The following is a 21,063-nucleotide window of genomic DNA, read 5'->3' as shown; positions in this document are numbered from 1 at the left end:
AATTTCAAATTCTACAGTGAAGTCTAGAGAATGGGAGATGCAATAGTGGTGATGGCTGTGAAAAGAATTTGTTGAGCGTCTTCACCACAGAATCCAAGGCTGCTATTGCTTGCCCTTTCTCACTGGTGAATGGAATAAATGAGGATAGTTTTGTGTCACAGAGATATGTGTAATACATAAGTTATCCAATGACTATTGAAATGGACTTGCTAAATATAAAACTGGGTTCAGTGGTAGAGAACTTGCCTAGAATTTTTAAGGCCTTAGATTTGGGCCTTAACACACACACACACACACACACACTCACACACACACACACATACTCACATACACACACACTCACACACGGTGGGGTGGGGTGGGTGGGTGGGTACACGACCCAGAGATGTGGGGGACAGAAATGAGTCCCACATGAATTATTGAATTATGCCTTTATTGAAGTGAAAAATAATTTCTGAAGTTGAAATTTGCTTGTGTTTTTCTTCTCTAATGCAAAAGCTACCATGTGATTTTATAATAGCCTTTTAATTATTCAAGATCTTCCAGAGAAACAAAAACAATTTGATGTCAAACGATTGGGATGGGGTTAAAGAATGAGCACACATGGCTTTGGAACTCAGCAGGCCTAAAGTCTTTGACACACACCAGCGGCTGGAATTCCAGGCAAGACTCAGGTAACTGAGTCCAAGGGCAATCTAGAAGCAAGAGCCCCTCTTGCTCCCCAACTCTTAATTGTTTTTTTTTTTTTTTTTTTTTTTTTTCATGAAGGGTCAACTGTCTGAATGAACTCCTTGCATTATGGGAATACACTTTATTGGAAGTCCAATGATTTAAGTGATAAATACATCTTTATAATACCTCCACAGCAATATGTGAACTGATGTTTGAATAAAAATAGGATATCATGGCCTAGTCAAGTCAGAACATAAAGTTAATTAATTAAAAAACTCAGAATTTTTTTTTTTTTGGTTACAGGGACTCATGCTTTCTAGTATAACCAGCAAGAAACCTTCCCATTGACATTCCTATGGACCACAGTTTAGAAGTCCAGTTAGAGACAGAGAAATAATGACCAAAAATCCTTGCCAGGCTTTGAGCAGTAAAGGAAGAGGGTAACTTATCTGACTTTGAATGTTGAATGGCTAATATTTTATCATGTAAGTCTTTCCCATCAATACTCAAATAATCATGCGATCATCTTTGCTTGGAGAATAATATTAATAGCAGTGGGGACACCAACGAAGGTCAGTTCTTCTTTTTTTTTTTTTTTTTAAAGCTTTAACTGATTGAGTGAACTGCCCATGAAAAACAAAACAACAAAAAAAATTGATATACCTCATTAGAACCCTGTCTAATTTTAGAAAGTTTCTCTGCCTTTTTTTTCAGAATTTGATAACTTGCACCATGCCTATAAAGCCGAAGTATTGAATTGTCCATAAGCCTCGGGAGGGTATTTGATCTCTTGTTGAGCGCATATATATATATATATATATATATATATATATATATATATATATCTTCTCCTGTTAACATTTCAAAACTTATGGGCACATCATTTTATTGATTCCTAATTGCTTGGTCCTGGTCCTGACATCTTTTTGAATGCTCAGTCTTCCATGGTAAATATTCACTCCCAGTAAGACAAGCCTTTGTGAAGATCCTCCAGTCAGAGGGCAGAAAACCTTCCCCAGGAGTAGAAATAAGGAGAGACAGTGGAAAAGGAGCAGTTGGTCCATATTGAGCACAAGGCCCTTTTAGAGCCTTAAGAGTCTTAAATGAAAGGGTATACATATACATATGCATATGCATATGCATATGCATATACATACAGTTTTCCACTTGTTGCCCCGGGTTCTCAGGATCAGGTGTTTTACTCTCTGGGAAAAGAGAAAATCCTTCCATGTCTTCTCTTATCTCCAGGGCTCAATACAGTGCCTTGGCTGGGAGACCCGCTCGGTGACTTTGAAGGAATTGTCTTGTGGAGGGTGAAAACCTCCCCACAACCTCAGAAAGAAATGAAGCAAAGCAGGGAAAAACAAAGTTTCCACGCTATCAGGAACTTCAGCTGATGCAGAAGTTTTAGAACAGGAGGGAAATTAGAGCTGGAGGTGGTGTGGTGGGCAGAATCAGCACAGGGAGTAGGAAAACCCTCAACCTCGTCACAGAGAGACTAGATAATATATATCTTCCGGTTCTAAGTTTTCTTCTATTCTTGTGCTAGTTCTGCTTGTTTTGGATCATTTTTATTTGTAATTTTGACTGTGACATTTTTATCTGTGTTTTTATTTCTTTACAAAGCTGAAAAGCATCACTAGGAATATCTTTGGTCCCCTTGCATCTAATTGTCCCTGAATTGTTCTTCCTAACTAGGAACAAGTTCCGAGGACCAGAGATTCCCTCTTCAGGGAAAGAAGGCTGAAGCTACTAATGAACTCTGGGAATTTTATCAACTGATGGTGTCTCACTTTAAGTTTTTCCTCCAGCAACTTTGTTGCTCCTTCAACCCTGCCTGCCTCATCTTTTTACTGCAGTGAATGCTCCTGCCTTATTATACTTGTGCACATACTCCTCCAGGGGTTCTTCACCTTTAACCCCCCCCCTTAAATCCCTGTATTTCAGGTGCCTGTTCTTGGTGCCACCTTTAAGCACCTGTGCTTACTTATCTGGCCAAGGTCACCTGATATGGCCATGAGGAATTAAATCAGGTTGGGCGGCAGAGCCACAGTGCAATGAGGCTGTGACAATTTTATTGACAACAACCAGACTTTTTATGCCTTTATCAGAAACAGATTACAATGGCAATTGCTAGGACCAATACAATTGTAGTTGCCGGGACACAGTGAAGTTTAAAGCCATATAGGGTACACAAGGTTAATGTCTAAGACCAATTGCCCTGTCAAGCTTCCATGCTTCCTTGGCTACTAGAGGAACACACAGAGAAACACAGGGTATCCTGACCGCTTCACTGTCTGAGGGAGAGCATCAGTCTCTCGGGAACTGGAAGACACATTGTGCCCCAGGAGCCATGGCCTCTAACCTGAAAAACCTATGACCCAGGCCATACTAGGCAGCTTGGCCGGGCCAACTCCATGATTCCCTGCAAATAACTATACATATTGGCATTCATATTAAATAAAATCATCCTATTAAAAGATATACTCTGGAGTTGAGAGATGGCTCAGCAGACAAGGGCATTTGCTGCTTGAATGAAAAGAAGAAATAAGAAGGAAAGGAACATGACTGGTCTCAGGCACGGCGGAGGAGAAAGTTTATTATAGATAATAGGGAGAGCATAGGCAGAGGCAGGGACATCTGGGAGAGTCCTGAGTGAACATGACCAGACTGAGCTGAGCCATGTAGGAGAGGGGGAGGGGAAGGAGAGGGGAAAGCAGGGGAACCAGGTGCAGCAGCCAAGAGACCCACAAGTACACCTACAGCAGGTAACCAAAATGGTTGAATTATATAGGGAAGGGAAGCCTAGCCCCCTGGGCTAGAGTTCCTGGAGAGGGGGAGAATGCAAGCCAGGAGGACCCTGGAACAGGTCGTGACTGAGGGATGCAGGGAGAGCCATGGCCAGGTCTGCTGTGATGTTTTAAATAGGCACCTCAGCCATTTGTTCCAGGGTTTGAAACCTAACAGTGCTAAATCTGATAACACGTGACTGATCCTTAGGACCCACAAGGTGGAAAATAAGACTGACTCCCCAAATTGTCCTCTGAACTCCACACATGTGCTGTGATCCACTTATGCCTATATACTTATATGTGCCCATACAGATACATATATTTCAGTTAAAAGGTTTTTAAAATTACTTTTTGTGCATATTAATGTTTTGTCTGCATGTATATGCATGTGACTGCTTGATGCCCTTGGAGATCAACAGAGGTAATTGGCTTCCCCAGGGCAGTAGTTACAGACAGAGATGAGTTACAGACAGAGGTTGAACCCAGGTCCTCTGCAGGAGCGAGTACTGATAACAGCTTAACCAACTCTCCAGCTCCAGGAAGTAGAAACATTGTAAAGATCTGTTTTGGCAGGTTGACATTCAGCATGCACCCAGATCTAATCCTAGGGGTGGGCAGGCAAGAGATCATACTTTCCTCCAATCCCTCCTCCCCAGAGTTGGGGCTGGTGATCTAGACTTCTCCAGCTTGTGGTGGAACGTTAGTTCTACCTCATTTTTACAGAAGCCAAATGTTTTGAATACGGGTCAGCATGATGAGATTCTGAGCAGTGTTTTAAGACATCTTATTGTAAAAGTTGTGCAAGAAAATAAAATTCACACGACCCAGGTGACATGCCAACTAGAGCAGTTCTTGGCCAATATTATTCCAAATGATGATCGTGGTAAACAGTCCCACAAGGTCAGAATTAAGCTGACCTTGAACTAAACTACGGCAATTTCTGATTCACACTAGACATTTACTGAATAATGTAGACCTTTATAAACAGTACCTTTCACTGTAATGGAAGAAAGAAGTGACAATTCATAAAAAGGACACCAACGATATGAAAGAAATAATACAGTTATTACAGAACACAGAAGCAGTAACCCTACAGGCTTTTCCTCATTCAAACCTTCCCATGGATTCTGCGTAGGTACAGATAACGATATCACTTTCAGAGTGCCAGAGGGCTCAAACCTGTTGATTTCAGCTCCTGAACCTCACCAACAGAAGCCTTCCAGTCCAATTAATTTTATGTTCTGATTTGGCTAGGCCATGATATCCAACTTTCGGCCAAATACGAGTGTCCTTTGTAATGTTTTTCTAAATATAAGCTGACCATCCATGAGGGCAACCTAGTTCAGCTGCTGGCTTACCTCGGTGGGGTGTTTCTAAGTATGCTTATCTCAGTTCACAAAGATAAAAAGAGAAAGAGAAAAGCAGATTAGGAAAGGAGGTGACAGAGTGAAGGTTTGACTCAGCGGTTGGGCGCTTGCCCAGCATGCAGAAGGACCTGGGCTCAATTCCCAGCGTGGGGCGTGGGAGGTGTGGGCGGGCGGTGTTCAAAGTTAGAATGTTCGTTTGGCACAGCCAAAACCTTGAAAAGTACGTCGTCCTAAAACCAGCTATTAAAGACTTGTTCATGCTCTCAACAAATCTTGTTGACTGCTCTATCAACAGAGGTGTCGCCAAGTAGTTTAAGTCTTCCATGCCTTCTGTTTCTATTGCAACACTCCATACGCAACTGAGACGCGCAGAATCCCAGCACTCGGACGCCTGTGTATTATTTTCTGACGCCGCGGTGCAGCTCGGGACGCAGCCCGAGACCCCGCCTTCAGGGGCTCCCTGGGCGGAGCCCCGGGGTGTGTGATCTGTGGCGCAGGGGGCGGGCGCGGACTGTCTTCCGCTCGACGCAGAGCTGGACCGGTGGGGACAGCAATGAGCTGGGAGCTGCTCCTCTGGCTGCTGGCACTGTGCGCGCTGATCCTGCCCGTGGTGCAGCTCCTGCGCTTCCTGCGGGCCGATGCCGACCTGACCTTGTTATGGGCCGAGTGGCAAGGGCGACGCCCAGGTGAGCACCCGTAACGGCCCAGGCTCCAAATGAGAGCCCCTGCTGGGAATGGCGGAAGGAGCATCCCCATCTCCTCCAAAAGTGAGCAGGGTAAAGGTCCCTCCCGGTAGGATGGAGTCTCTGTGGCCAAACTAAGCCTTGCCCGAGGGCAGAGGACCCAGGAGGAAGAGGCCGTGGCTAAGTGGGCAGTTCTCACTCTGTCGCTTGTATTAGTTCAAGGATGGTACTGCTGCGTCGCTCAGACTAGGAGAGAAAACATCAAGCTCCAAGATGCAGGACACAGACTTCTTAAGTAGGCCCCCCCAGGGATCCCAGGACACTATCAGGGAGAGCAGAGTGTATTCCCTGCTTTGTAAGAGACCCAGTGTCTGTTCATCCTGAACATGTTTTTCCTGTGCTTTTAACTCTCTCCCAAGCACTGGAAGAAAATTCGGTCTGACTCATCCACTTAACCAATTGCTATAAATGTCACAATAGAAAGCACCGAGCTGGCATGTTGCCAGGAGTTAGATCATTCCGGGCACACTAAGGTACATTTCATCTGCTGTATCTTGGTCTGTGCCTTGTTCCGTGTTTGATACTCGGCTAATACACGGTTCACATGCTTAGATATATCAGTTCACAGGTGCTGCTGCGTGTTGCGTCAGTGTGCTCCGTACTTCACCAATGGCCCCTGACCTTTGGAACAATTCTTATAATATGGGTATTATTCGACTTGTTTTTTTTCCAGTTAGAGACACTGACAGAGAAACTAAAAACCTACCCGTGGTAGGCTTTTGATCCTTCAAGGACTAAGTGGGATTCCACTATCCATGGTGACAAGTACACAGAACATCTCAGAGTACTTTGAAGTTGCTGGTCACTTAGAAGACAGTGTATTCAAAGTCTGCAGGGCAGGGGTAGGTGAACATTGGGTCTTGGAGATTAAAAATAATGAGAGGGTAGTATTTTGTGCCCTTCTCAAACTCTGGCAGACATCCTTGCTGGGTTTCTTTGGCTCTAACAGGTGTGGTACCGACAGACCCATAGCACAGTGCGCTTGCAAATTCAGTGCCGCAGAACTGGAAAAGACATGGCTCTGACCTGTAGACTGTACCCCAGATATTAACTTCTATTAACTCCAATTCCCTCTCCCCTGGCCACTGTTGATGGGATGATGCCTGTTGATCCGTTGCTGTTATTTGCCTGTGGGTGTTGTTTGCCTTTGAGCCTCCATGCTTTCATTTAATTTGAAGACTGAATTAAAATCAGTTTGTAAATTATATGATTGTATACAAATCAACACATTAAATGTAAATGTAAATGTAAAGTTGTTGACATATCCAAGGGGCATATTGTTTAGTTAGCAAAAGTTGTGTTTTTTCATAGAAAGCAAGAGTTAAAAGCCACTAAAAGTAATAGTTTGTTGACCCGTTTCTGAGACAGAGTCTCATGTAGCCCCCAACTGGCCTTGAACTCATTATGTAGCTGAGGATGACCTAGCTCCTCTTTCCACTTCCCAAGTACAGGGACTCCAGGCAGGCAGCTCTATGCCTGGCAAGAATAAGTACTGTTCTTAGGGAGTGGTGAAGGGGCTTGAGACAGGGTCTCTACATAACTCTGGCTGCCCTGGAACTCACAGTGTAGTTCAGGCTGGCCTCAAACTCACAAAGTGCTAGGATTAAAGGCGTGTGTGCCCCCCCCCCATCTCTTATTAATGCAGAGTCTTTGGTCAATTGTGCCTTTTTTCAAGAGCATCTTGCCTGAAAGGAAAGCTTTGTTTACATAGTTTGGTTCTTTCCAGGACATGTTATGTGTGTTCATAGTTTTATGAACCAGTTGGGTTTTGAAATACTGTTTCTGTTTAGGGCTTTGACTGTAATTGGATAATAGTACATATGTCTATAATGTTTGCAGCATGGGTAGTCCTCAGCAGTGGAGCGCTGTGTTGACCATATCTGTGTACACCATAGGCTAGCAGACAGTGGGGGTTGTTTCTGCCAGAGTTCTTGGTGTTTATTCAGTTGATACTTATTTGTGGAGTCCTTTTGATGTTCTACTCTCTGCAAGGTATTAGGCCACTACTGTGAAGAACGAAGATAGGTCTCAGCTTCAATGGATTTCATGGACCAGTGGGGGTAACTTACTCAGTTTCCTGACAAACTCAGACTCCGTGAAGTTCTTGGGAGGGGTTTAATATGGGATTGTGTTAAGCTCATAGTTAAGAATGAAGTGAGGGCAGCCTAGATAGCCTTATTAACCCCAGTCATGAAACAAGAAATCAGGTATGAGTTCTGGTGAGTTTAACAGGCCCCCAGACCTTGGTACAACTGACTCCATGATGGAAGTGTATTCAGATGGTAAAGCCTAGCATGCAGACAGAACCACCTGCCAAAAATGCAAACAGAGACCTAATCCATCAAAGTCCATAGTCTGAGAAAAGTCTCTTAAATGTATTTATCTTGATCTTTGGTTTCCCTAGTTCTGATGCTGGCCAACTGTTCTTGTTGAATGAAGTATCAACCCAGGACATGTTTTTAGTGTTTAAAGGCTCACCCTGAGAAAGGCTAGGTGCTACAGTGGGATCCTGAACACTAAGTATAGTTGCTGGCCAGCTAATAAAGACTGTCTATTGGTTTAAAGCCACGCCTGAGTGGTCTTCTCTGGTGGGTATTCCACAATAGTGAGACCGGCAGTTAGAGCTGGGATGATTACATCATACTATTGAGCAACATATGGTATTTTCAAAGGCTTCATCTGTGGTTTCTCTCCATAAATTAGAATTATAAAACTAAAAAGTGGGTGGGAACTTTAGAATCATTTATCCGGGTCTCCTACTTAATAAAGAGAGCAAAGAGTTTCTAGTCACTAGCTTTAATTTTCTTTGTCAAATAAGTAGATAAATTGAGACTTAGAGTGAAACTGTGTAGTTATGAGGCTTAGCTACAAATAGATTCTAGGAAATTCACCCAGATTCCAAAATATTCAACATGCCATATGGGTACTTATTAATAACATGGTTTGTATTCACATTTTTAAAGATAACACTGGTAAAATATGCTTTCTTAGAATGCTTGAATTCTATTTACTCACTTATTTTGTTTGTTTGAGACAAAGTCTCGGTATATTAAGGTGGTTCCAACTGACTGGGTAGCCACATAAGTATGGCGTTGAACTTCTTTCCCTCCTGATTCTACCTTCAAAGTTCTGAGAATGTAGACCTACACCACCATACCTGGCTTATGGAGATGCTAGAGATTGTTCCCAGACTTGTGTGCTCGAGGCAAGTACTCCCACAGCCGAGTCAATCCCCCACCCACGACACTTGAAATTTCATGCTGCACACATTAGACCTTCATATTTAGTAGTGGTATGTTTAAAAGTGTATTTACTTCATTCATGTTTTACTACTCTTTTGGTATATGGGCGTCATTTGTCACATACTGGCTCCCCTGTAACTCTCCTCCTTCCTCCACAGAATGGGAGCTGACTGACATGGTGGTGTGGGTGACGGGAGCATCCAGTGGTATTGGTGAGGAGCTGGCTCTCCAGTTATCTAAGCTTGGAGTCTCTCTGGTACTGTCAGCCCGAAGGGTCCAGGAGCTGGAGCGGGTGAAGAGAAGGTGCCTGGGTGAGTCAAACCCTAACCGAAGCTGTGCTTCCTGGAAGTGAGAATCTAAACTCAAGTGCAGCTCCGGGAAGTGGGGGGGGGGCGTCCTGTGCAGTTCACCCTGGCTCCCGAGCTTCCTGTGCACTGTCTGGCTTCCTCTTCCATTACCTCTTTGCCTTCTTTTCTGCCATCTCCCACTGTTGTTTTATACCAGCCCTCAAGTGCGTGTGGAGTTTAATGATCAGGTGACTTGTATCTTTGCTTTAGGAGAAGGGGCTCTTACCCACAGCATTCCTGTGTGTAACTAATGAACTGCAGTTAGGAATGATCCTTATTCCTTTTGCTTTATGTCAGATATTAAAGTCATGGGCAGGTAGGTGTGTGTGTGTGTGTGTGTGTGTGTGTATTAGGATGATGAAATAAAAAGAAAGAAAATAAATAAGGCTTTAAAATGAACCCAAGGACTAGTACCTTCTGTACACATAATGGATGACACTGTTAATATTTTCATTGGTTTTAGTTTTAGTATAGTCACATTCACTTTACTTTATTAGTTTCATGGTGTATTTAGCATTTAGCCCTTTAATATAGCCTTAAATGATCATATCTCTCTCTGTCTCTCTCTTTCTCTGTGATTTCTACTTGTTACTCTTCAATTATCTTTCTTTCATTTTGCTGACTTCGTTGACCCAGTGGTAAAAGTTCTTTGCTCCAATTCTCAATTAAGTCACAAGGTCCTTTTCACAATGTTGCTTTCAAAAGTTGCTGGTGTTTTAGTTCTATGCTTTTTTTTTTTTTATGGTCATTTGTCCTCTACTTCTGTGACTTGTAAGGCATGCTCTAGCAGAGATGATACATCATGTGAGCTATGCTGAGCTGGTGCCCCCCCTCTTAGTTGGGGTTTCTATGTCCATGGCATCTCTTATAAAGGAAAACATTTAATTGGGGTGGCTTGCTAATAGTTTCAGAGGTTCAGTCCATTATCATCATGATGGAGATGGGGAGCATGGTAGTGTACAGGCAACGCGGTACTGAGGTAGTAGCTGAGAATCCTTCATCTTTCGGGCAGCAGAAAGTTGACTGGGACTCTGAGCATAGGAAACCTCAAAGGCTGTCCCCACAGTGATACACTTCCTCTAACAAGGCCACACCCACCCCAACAAAGCCACACCCCCTTAGTGCCACACCCTATGACTTTATGGGAGCCAATTACATTCAAACTACCACATTCTACTCCCTGGCCCCCATAAGCTTGTAACAATATCATAACGCAAAATACATTTAGTACAACTTCAAAAGTCCCCATAGTTTATCACAGTCTCAACTATGTGTAAAAGTCCAAAGTCTCTTTTAAGATTCATGCAATTTCTTAACTGTAAAAACCAAACAGGTTATATTCTTCCAATATATAATGGCACAGGATATGCATTACCATTCCAAAATGCAGGGAAGGGAGCATAACAAGGAAATACTGGACCAAAGCAAGACTGAAAACCAGCCGGGCAAACGCCAAACTCTGCATCTCTGTGTCTAATGTCAAAATGCTCTTCAGATCTCCAACTCTTTTAAGTTTTGTTAACTACAGCACTCTTCTTTCTCTTGGGCTGGTTCCATCCCTGTTAGCAGCTGTCCTCAGCAGGTATCCCATGGCTCAGGCATCTCCAACATCTATAGTTCTCCAAGGCAATCTGGGCTTCAACCTCACAGCTTCACACTACGGCCTCTCTAGGCTGTCATTCAGGGACACCCCTGACACATGCCTGGCCTCAGTGGCTTTCCTTAGTCACAGGCAACTTCTATAGCCCCTTTTTTCAGTTCTTAACTCTAAAGCCGGAACCATGTGGATGAAGCTGCCACGTTCTGCAGCTTACCAGGGCTGGAACGTGACACCCTCCCCCCACACCCCCTCGTTCAATCACATCTTCACCAGCTTTCTGTCTTTGGCTGCCTAAGTTTGGGTGTCCCGAAACTTGCTCTGCAGGTCAGGTTGGCTTCAAACTCAGAGATCCATCAACCTATGCCTCCCCATAGCTGTGACTAAAGGTGTGCCCCGCCATACCCACCTCTAAGCTTTTCTTTAGTTCTTTTTCTCAAGCTGGAAACTTAGCTGGGTGGGATCTTGTCCCGAGGTCACCGATCCCTGTATCCCCTTGAACACAGGCCTTAGCTCCATTCCACTTCCTGGTGTTTTGTTTTTCTCCACGAAATCTACATGTTGTGATTTACCCTGCCCAGATTATAAATCTTTATAAGCATGAACACTAGTAACCACACAGCAGAGTCTATCCTAGGCTGTTTTGAAATTTCCTCTGCTAAGGGAATTAATCCAAAATTCTTAACTTTAGCCTCAGGCAGTTTCGTTGGACAAGGGTAAAAGGCAGCCACTTTCTTCACCAAAATATCATAAGAACAATCTCTAGGTAACATACTAAAGTTCTTCTCTGAAACCTCTTGAGTGAGTCCCCAACAGTTCAAATAACTCTAACACCTCTGTGTTCCATGCCTCTACTAATATGGCTAATTAAACAGAGCTTAAAGCACTCCACTGCTTTCCTAACACAAAGTACCAAAGTCCTTATTACTCAAAAACAAACAAACAAAAAACAAAAACCAACAACAAAAAACAAACAAAAACAAAAAACCCAAAAAAACAAACAAAACATGGCCAGGCCTATCACAGCAATACCCCAGTCCCTGGTACTAACTTCTGCCATAGTTAGGGTTTCTATTTCTGGGAAGAGACACCATGACCATGGCAACTCTTAGAAAGAAAACATTTAGGGGGCTGGAGAGGTCCTGAGTTCAATTCCCAGCTACCACATGGTAGCTTACAAGCATCAGTAATGAGATCTGATGCCCTCTTCTGGCCTGTAGAGGTACATGTATGCAGAATAAATAAATAAATCTTAGAAAGAAAGGAAGGAAGGAAGAGAGAAAGAAAGGAAGAAAACATTTAACTGGGTGACTTCCTTATAGTTTCAGAGGTTAAGTCCATGCAGGCCACTGTGGTCCTGCAATAGTAGCTAAGAGCGCTACATCTTGCAGGCAACAGGAAGTTGACTGAGACACTGGGCATTATCCTGAGCATAGGAAACTTCAAAGCCTGCCCCACAGCGACACACTTCCTCCAACAAAGCCACACCTACTAATAGTGCCACTCCCATTGAGATTAGGCGGGCCAATTACATTCAAACGGCCACAGTCTCAGTAAGTTTTTAGGTGGGAATTGTATGAAGGACTTTGTGCTTTTCCTTATTTACCTCTTGGTAAATAAGGGAGGGAAACTTTTACCTACATCCCACTACTGACCTTCTCCGCTTCTTACAGGTTAATGGGATGAGCGTAAAAGAAAAGATTTCGTTTTTAGCTATGTGTATATGTGTGAGTCTGTGCATGTGAGTAAGGTGCTCTTGCCAGAGGTGTTGGCGACCCTGGAGCTGTGATTATAGATGGTTGTGACATGGGTGTTAGGAATTGAACTCGTGTGTTCTGCCAATGCAGTGCAAGCTCTCAACCACCAAGCAATCTCGCTAGCCCTAAAGTAGTGTTTTAAATGTGTATGCATAGTCAGCTGAACTGGGTGAGTCTATTGCAAAAAGAAAAGTAACTCTATACTTGTTTTTTTTTTTTTAAGCTGCTGTACAATATTTCATCCATTTTTGTGGGTGGAGCTATTGTTTCTTTTTGATGTGCAGCCTATGCTGGCCTCAAGATCCTAGTCTCCTTGGCTCCACACTCAGAGTAAACTGCAGCTGTGGACCACTATGCGTGATTGGTTAAGTTTCCTGTGTTTCTAACAGTATCACTTTTGTTTTGTTTTGTTTTTTGAGACAAGGTCTTGCTGTACAGCCTTTGCTTGTCTGAAACTTGCAATGTAGACTAGAAAGAACTCAAGGTTCTGCAGTCCTCTCTCCACCTTCCAGTGCTGGCGCTAGAGCTGTGTCGTCCTATCCAGCTTGTTCTTTGCAGAGTTCCTCTGCATATAGTCAAGGGGAAGCCTGCTGGCTGGTCTGCTTCCTGTTGTGGGGAGTTTTCTTGTCCTGCTGTCACTCTCAGCCCCAAATGAACACACAAAGACTTACATTAATTATTAAACTGTTGGCCAGTGGCTAGGGCTTCTTATTGGCTAGCTCTGTCTTAATTATTAGCCAGTTTCTATTAATCTATGTATTTGCACATGGTCTTGGCTTACCGGAGAATGCCTGAACCTGTTACTCCTTTGGCAGCCTATATGGCCACTCAGTGGCGGGCTCCGTCTGCCTACCTTTCCGAGAATTCTCCTTATCTCCTAGTCCTGCCTGTGTTCCTGTTTGGCCAATTAGCCAGTCAGTGGTTTATTCATCAGCCAATAAGAGATGTCTCCCATCAGCTTCCAGCCAGCTGGGACTGAGACATTGGTCTGAGACATTGATTTGGCGGAGTCGCCTAGAATGAGTTCATTGCTGGCTGCCTTTTTGTGCTGCAGAGGTTAAATTGAGCTGTGGAGTGGCTTGCTTACTGTTCATGTGTCTTTTTCAGAGAATGGCAATTTGAAAGAAAAAGATATACTGGTTTTGCCCCTTGACCTGACCGACACAAATTCCCATGAGGCAGCTACCAAAGCCGTTCTGCAGGAGTTTGGTAAAGTAAGTTGCATTTTATAACGATGAAGCATGGCTGGTACTGCTTATTGCCTTTGAAAATAAGCTGCCAAAGGGATTTCAGCTGTGGATCTCCTTCAAAGGGAAGGAGACAGATGGAGCACATGCAGTGAGGTCAGCCCAGGACTTAGCTTCTTAACCGCTGGCTGTTTGCTTTCAGCTCGTCCGTACTTTTCATCCCCTCCCAAGCACTTATTTCTCCATGAAGAATGAGAGAAGTTAACATCTACTGATGCTTCTCTTTTTTTCTGATGCTTGTTACTTAACACTTCAAATGGAAATTCTCCAGTTCTCCAAGTGAATTCTGCCCCTTCCTTTTCCATCCTTCCTCCCTCCCCGCCAACCCCCATTTGAGACAGGTGTGATGTAACTCTATTCAGGAACTCACTATGTAGACAAGGCTGGCCTTGAACTCAGAGGTCTGCCTGCTTCTGCCTCCCAAGTGCTGGGATTAAAGGTGTGTCACCACACCTGGCTTTGCTTATTTTACTGTTTTTAGCTGCCACTAGAACAACATCACTGTCCTGTTTACTCTTTGAGTTAATAATACAAGCAATCATTTTCTTAGACTATCTTTAAGTACCCATTTTCTGATTTTTAGATTGACATTTTGGTTAACAACGGTGGAAGATCCCAACGTTCCTTAGTTCTAGAAACCAACCTGGATGTCTTCAAGGAACTGATAAATCTGAACTACTTAGGAACGGTGTCCTTGACCAAGTGTGTTCTGCCTCACATGGTAGAGAGAAAACAAGGGAAGATTGTCACTGTGAACAGCATTGCAGGGATTGCATCTGTGGCACTTTCCAGTGGGTACTGTGCCAGCAAACATGCTCTCCGGGTAAGGCGGCCTAAACTTAACTGAAAAAATTGGCCTCTGTGTGTGTGTGTAGGGGGGGTGCATATGATGTTCAGTGGGTGTGGTGATTGGAGCTGGGCCTTAAGTGTGAGATGGAGACAAGAGAACTTGACATCTCCGCTTCGATAGATTCCCTGGAACTGGCGTTACGGGTAGCTCCATGGGTAAGCTGCCACATAGGTGCTGGGAACCAGTCCTACAAAAGCCACAAGTGCTCTTAACTGCTAGGCTATCCCAACCTCTCTGAGAGTGAACTTTAATCACTGTGTGTACACCATATGCCAGGAGAGGAGTCAGTGTCTGTGCTGATTGCTTGGTCCTGTGTCTTGCCACAGAGGAGAAAATATTAAGGGTACAAGAGCTCTTTATTCTTTACCAAGCATTTTGTTTCGGACCCTCTCTGAGGTAGGCATTGTGTGAGGGTTGTATGTCACCATTTCTGGGAAGACATGAACAACATCTACTCACCCCAGATAAGAACAGATGACAGATAAAAGTATAGGCACTATGGAAGTCCAACTTGGTGAACCAATGAGTCTTATCGGAATTACTTATGGAAATATGGGTGAGGGGTTACTGACAGATATGACTCAAAGCCGCATCACCCAAGTCCACTGCAGCATGGGTGACAGCTCACAAAAGCTGGGGCCCTGGAACACATTGCACAACCTGTAGGCGGCTCAACAGGTTGGAGAATGTCCTCTCCAGGAAGCTCAGTTGGTCTGAACATTTCCTGGACAGCTTGGTTTGTCTCTGTTTCTTCCAGCCAGCTCAGCTTGTCTGAAAGTGCCTCTCAACAGTCCTGATAACTTATACATGCTTAGGATGTGTGTGTGCGGGGGTGGGGTGGGGGGATAGAGGGGTTGAGGGTGGGGATGAGGGTCGGGGTGAGGGAGGAAGGGACTAATGAATCAGGTCAATTTCAGGGATTTCCTGAAGCTATTTTGAGTTGTTTCCTTTCTGAATTTAAGGAACTTTGCTGCAGGATGGAATGATTTATTTCCCTTTAGAACATTCTGTTTCACCTCCTCTCAAACATTCTGCATCTGAAGGGGCTTCCCTTCAAAACAGAAGGTTTTAATTGCACAGGAAACTCCTATTCAGCCAGTCTGTCAGCAGGGATCACTTCTGTGCTTGTTAGGAGTTAGTACTTAAGAGTGGACAAATATTTAATGTTAGATTCTATACAAATGGATCACAATTTTGCTCCTTAGGGTTGTAAGTATGGTTTCTTTGCTTGCTTTGTTTTGTTTTTCTGCCAGGCTCATGTGGCAGATGTTGGCCTCCAATTCCCTTATTTGTTAAGGGTGGCTTTGAACATCTGATCCTTCCATTTTTCCATTTCTCCTTAGGGGTACCAAGTGTGAGCCACCATACCTAACATCTGGTCTTTAAAATAATGCAGGAATATATTCTAGTTAAGGAAAAGAAACAAGGGGAAGCAAATATTTCCTTATTTCTATTGGTTTGGAAATGGCCTGTATCTTAGAGTGCAGATTTATCTTGGTCCTTGGAAGGTCCTGCAGTAGATGGTCATGTTGTATTTGTGACTAGTCATATACTAGTATTCAGTTACAGAATGATTAATTCTTCACTGAAATTGAAGTAGACACCACCCCCCACCCTAACAGTGGGTGCTTCCCCCCCCCCATGCTGGATTAGGCACAAGCCACACCCAAACACCTGTTTTCACAGAGATCCTTTATTAGGGGGGGAAGAAAAGTTAAAGCGGCTGCTTTCTGACTCAGGCAGCAAATGACCTTGCAGGTAGAATTTTTAAGAGGACAAAAAAGGAAGTCTAGGGTGTGGTGGTAAAAGAGACAAGGAGAAGGGGAAGGGAACAAGGGAAAGGGGTGAGGGATATTTGTCCTGGAGGGACAAAGGACTGCCTCTGGATAGAGGGGAGACAAACATGGCACATTGAAAATGGGCAGGTTATAAAGGTAAAAACGGGGAAAACTGTAGTAAGATAGCCCACTTCTGACACCAGATATCGCAGTTAAATAAGGATCAGGATAAACAAATAGGCCGAACAGATGTTTATTCAGGGAGAAATAACTCACAACCTAGACACATGAACACCAGCAAGTTCCACCGGATGCTCTCCTCAGGGTCCTGCCACCAAGAGAGCATCCCTGGCTCTTCCTCAGACCTAGTTCCACTGGTCACTTCCGCCCCTGGCTCCACCCCCTAATGGGCGTGGTCAGTGCCACAGAAACAGACAAAGTGAATATCTCACTACAGAAACCCTGTATTAGGATGAGGTGTTTAATTTTAACTGGGCATGTTAATTAGGTGAGCCAGAGGGGGCTTTTGATTGCTGGACTTTGGTAGTCAGTCCCAGGAGGAGGAAGTGGTAGAACCAGGGAATAGACCCTGGTGGTTAAGCTTTAGGAACGTAAGTGGGCTGGTATCCCTTCAGAAATGACCTCTTCTGGATAAATTAGTAAAATAAACCGAGAAACTGAATTTCTCTGTGCTGATTACCATGTGGTTCCAGTCTTGCTTTTCTCCATCTTTGCTAAAACATCCACACATTTGTCCTTTTGGAGGCTTGAAGAGGAGCTCCTGTCAGGCATTTTGTGGTGGGCAATAGCTCCTTTTGGTTTTTCAAGATAGCTTTCTCTGTGTAACAGCCCTGACTGTCCTGGAACTCTATGTAGACCAGGCTGAGACTGACCCTGAACACACAGAGATCTGCCTGCCTCTGCCTCCCGAGTTCTCTGAGGAGGGTTTCCCCAGTGGAGGTGTTACAGCTCTAAAGGGAAAGACATCTTGGCAATCCAAAGCCTAGCTGCTCAACAAACCTCATGCAAGAGATTTATTTAGAAAGACACTAGAGGGTGCTGCTTCAAAGCAGCAGGGAACCAAGCAGGAGACAGGGTTATAGGGCTTTTGGGGGAGTAGAGATTTCCAGGGTGGGGATTGGTGGGATTTTGAACTCAGGGATTGGTGGTGTTTGGGGCTCAGGGATTGGTGGTTTTTGGTAAATTTTTAAACCCAGATGTGGGCTCGGACCGTTTACCTTCCGCCCCCCCCCATACACACAATTACAATTAACCAAAAATAATCTTTAAAAATTCCTTAGTAGAGCCAGGCTTAGTGGCACAGGCCTATAATCCCAGGCACTTGGGAGGCTGAGGTAAGAGATTTGAACATTTAAGACCTGCCTGGGCTGCAAATAAGTTCAAAGCTAGTCTGGAAAACGTGGTTAGAGCACCGTCTCAAAATAAATTGCAAAAAAACAGTGCTGACAAGATGGCTAGTGAGCAGACACTTTTTTGTCCTACCAACCAGCTCCCAAATAACTTCACAGTTACTTATTATTAATTATAAATGCTCTGCCAATAACTAGTTCTTATAACGTAAATCAACCCACATTTCTTATCTACGCTATTCCATGTGGTGGTACCTTTTCTCAGTCAGCATGGCGTGTTTATCGCCTGCTTCCTCTGCATTTGGCTGGCGAGTCCACCCTCTTCCTTCCCAGCTTTCTCTCAATCTGGCTCTCCCGCCTAACCTCTTTCTGCCTAGCTATTGGCCAATCGACTCATTAAACCAATAAGAGCAAAACATCTTCACAGTGTATAAAAGGACCATTCCACAGGAATGGCTCAGTAGGTAAAGATTTGCCATGAAACTTGAGAGCCTGTATTTGTCCTCTGGCCTCCATATTGAGTTTTAGCGTGCTACACCCCCAAGTAAACAAATACATGTAATGAAATTATTTTAATTTAAAGAGTACCAGAGATAGAAGTGATAGAGCTCTTGCCTAATGTGTACAAGGTTATAGGTTCAATTACCAACACTACAAGATTAAAAATAAATGAAAGAACAAATAAATAAATAGAGCCTGATATGCAGGCATCACTGCCTGCCTATTACAGAGCATGCATTTGGATAATATGTTATATTTCCTTTTTTGCCCCCCTTTTACTTTGTCCTTTCCTTTCCTCTTATATTCTTGTTTTGTGGTCCTTAGGGTTTTTTCAATGCTCTCCAGTGTGAGCTTATCCAATATCCAGGAATAACATTTTGCAACGTTTACCCAGGGCCTGTGCAGTCTGACATTGTGAAGAATGCCCTAACTGAAGAAGTAACTAAGGTAAAAGTTCTGGGGGGGGGGGGGAATGGAACCCTTTACCAGCTATGTTTGCTTTATCATTTATGTCAGGTGCCTATTCAGAATGACTTAGGAGTTGTTCTCAGAAAGTGATAGCATTAAGAAAAGCATTCATGTCACTTGGCAGTTAAGTATTTCAGTGTCTCGTTTTAACAACGGTTAGTGACATTGCTAGACGGTTGCTTATAAGTAGTTCACCATTATGGATCCACCACTCTTAGTAAGGGTGTCCTTTTATCTTTTTATATTTCTTCCCCATTATGCCACTTGTTAATGTTATTTTTATGTTGTGTAGTGCTGGGGACTGAAGCCAGGAGCTTATCCCATCTAGATAATCATTTTACCTCCAGACTGTACATCCTCAGCCCAATGTAAATCTTTGGTGTTTCTGAAAATGTGATAATAAAATGGGCCTTGGTACCCTATTATGAGGTGGTTATGATTGAAATTAAAGAGCCTTCAGCATGTGTAACCTTATGTGGTGAATATATGACTTTTAGGCTCTTTAGGATATTGTCACTTATAATCCTGCACCTATGGAGACTCCTAGTTGACAGGTCATATCCTGAAAGAGTCTCACTACTAGATGGCCCCTGGGTGCTTCCTAGTTCACATTCTCATGAAATGGTTTGGAATCCTCAGCATTCACTTCTCTTTGACTTTCAGCCCATGAAAAACGGTTTAGATCAGTCTTACAAGATGCCAACAAGTCGCTGTGTCCGGCTGATGCTAATCTCCATGGCCAATGATTTGAAGGAAGTTTGGATCTCTGATCACCCTGTCTTGATGGGGGCATACCTGTGGCAGTATATGCCAACCTGGGGCTTATGGCTAACCTCCAAGTTGGGGAAGAAAAGAATACAAAACTTTAAGAATGGTTTGGTAAGAGCAGTTTATACATTTCTTCACGGTATGTATGGATCCTGTGTGAAAATCCAGTTTTCAAAGTTCTTAAAGATTTTTTTTTTTTTTTTTTTTGGTTTTTCTGACTCCATTTTTGTCTCATGATTAAAACACCAAAGTTGTAGAAACATATCCTGTTTTCACACAGAGAGCCTGATGGTTTACCACGAGATTTCTAATTTGGAAGAGTAAAATATTTGTAAGGGAAAAGTCAAAGCGAAGGCTATCAGTTTCTCTTCTTCACTCAAGTTGTCATGTTTGAAAACATCCCTCGCCCTGCCTGCCTCACGACTTTACTAACTTTATAACTATTTCTAAGTAAGCTGAGCGCCTCTTATTTCCAGGCACCGTTTTGTGATTATGATAACCCATTCTTTCCATAGGGCAGTAGCCACACTCCACCTTGGGTTATAAATTTTGTCTGTGTTTGCACAAATTTTTGGATAAGCAAATGTTTGCCCTTCCCAAACAAAAGCCACATTTGGGGTTAAGAAGTTGCCTTGTTCTATCTTGTAAACAGTGTATTTATTATAAGTTCATAAATAATTTTAGAGATACCCCAATTATCTTTTCTCCTTCTTTCCTTCCTTCCCCCTCCCTCCCTTCCTCTCTCCCTTCCATTCTTCCTCTCTCCTTCCCCTCTTCTTTCCACTCTTACTGCATATTCCTGGCTACCCTTGACCTCCCTACAACTCCTACTTGGCCTAGAACTCCCAAGTACTGGGATTAAAGGCATGCATCACCACTATCATCCTGATATTTGAATTCTAGATACTCTGACCTATTTTGCACACAGCTAGGCTATCAGTAGGTGTGATGCAGAGAAATAACAATAAGAAGACTCACTGTTTAAGCGATGAATAAATAGAAAAGAAACGACCCCATTCCTGCCACATGGAGAAGATAAAAATACTAAGCCCGAGGGCAATTGCATGTAGATTAAGAGTTTTGGCTGTGATATTTTACTCCCAATGAAAGTGTTTGCCCAGGGATTGCAAAGATCACTGTTGGTGGATGATGATATAGTACAGTTCATTAACAGAGAAGCTTGGTTGTCAAACACAGGTAAATAAGAGAAGTCTGGTTCATGCTCCTGTCACTCTTTTACAGGATCCAGACTGGTCTTTTAAAATCTGGAAGACAAAGAGAGACTGAAACAACCTCTCTGGATGTCGGAGCCACTTGTTGAGAATGACAAACAGCATAAGTATAGTAAGCTTACACACAGAAGGCGGGTCGGTGACTGCTTTCTGGTGTCATTTTTGATACTAATTTCTATTCAATATGTAACGAATAATAAATAAAACCTTGCCCTGTGTCTTGAAAATGTGTATGAATGTCGAGCGCTATCGCCTTGCCTGCAAAAATGACGCTCAACAACAGGATTCTTCTGCAGCTATGTTTATTGCGCGGCTCATTACAGCAAGTTGAG

The 21,063-nt window shown here is 43.4% G+C and overlaps 1 protein-coding gene across 1 annotated transcript; it reads left to right on the top strand.

Moving 5' to 3' along the window:
• Window positions 1–5,320: 5,320 nt before the first annotated feature.
• LOC127230679 (dehydrogenase/reductase SDR family member 7) lies at window positions 5,321–20,958 on the top strand. The gene is made up of 7 exons (XM_051195981.1): window positions 5,321–5,517; window positions 8,975–9,127; window positions 13,625–13,731; window positions 14,348–14,587; window positions 18,588–18,710; window positions 19,395–19,610; window positions 20,742–20,958. The coding sequence occupies exons 1-7, from the start codon at window positions 5,385–5,387 to the stop codon at window positions 20,784–20,786; spliced, it is 1,017 nt and encodes a 338-aa protein (XP_051051938.1). The 5' UTR covers window positions 5,321–5,384; the 3' UTR covers window positions 20,787–20,958.
• The last annotated feature ends 105 nt before the right edge of the window (window positions 20,959–21,063 follow it).

Source organism: Phodopus roborovskii, unplaced genomic scaffold (assembly GCF_943737965.1).
Source record: "Phodopus roborovskii unplaced genomic scaffold, PHOROB, whole genome shotgun sequence".
NCBI classification, from domain to species: Eukaryota; Metazoa; Chordata; class Mammalia; order Rodentia; family Cricetidae; genus Phodopus; species Phodopus roborovskii.
Note: the sequence above shows the minus strand (reverse complement) of the source record. Positions and strands in the feature narration are given on the sequence as shown.

Bases quoted from the DNA above. Each gene is read 5' to 3' on its own strand.
- LOC127230679 (XM_051195981.1), top strand. From the start codon at position 5,385: ATGAGCTGGGAGCTGCTCCTCTGGCTGCTGGCACTGTGCGCGCTGATC. The intron at 9,128-13,624 runs GTGAGTCAAACC...TGTCTTTTTCAG, and splicing joins GGTGAAGAGAAGGTGCCTGG to AGAATGGCAATTTGAAAGAA. The intron at 14,588-18,587 runs GTAAGGCGGCCT...TGTGGTCCTTAG, and splicing joins CCAGCAAACATGCTCTCCGG to GGTTTTTTCAATGCTCTCCA.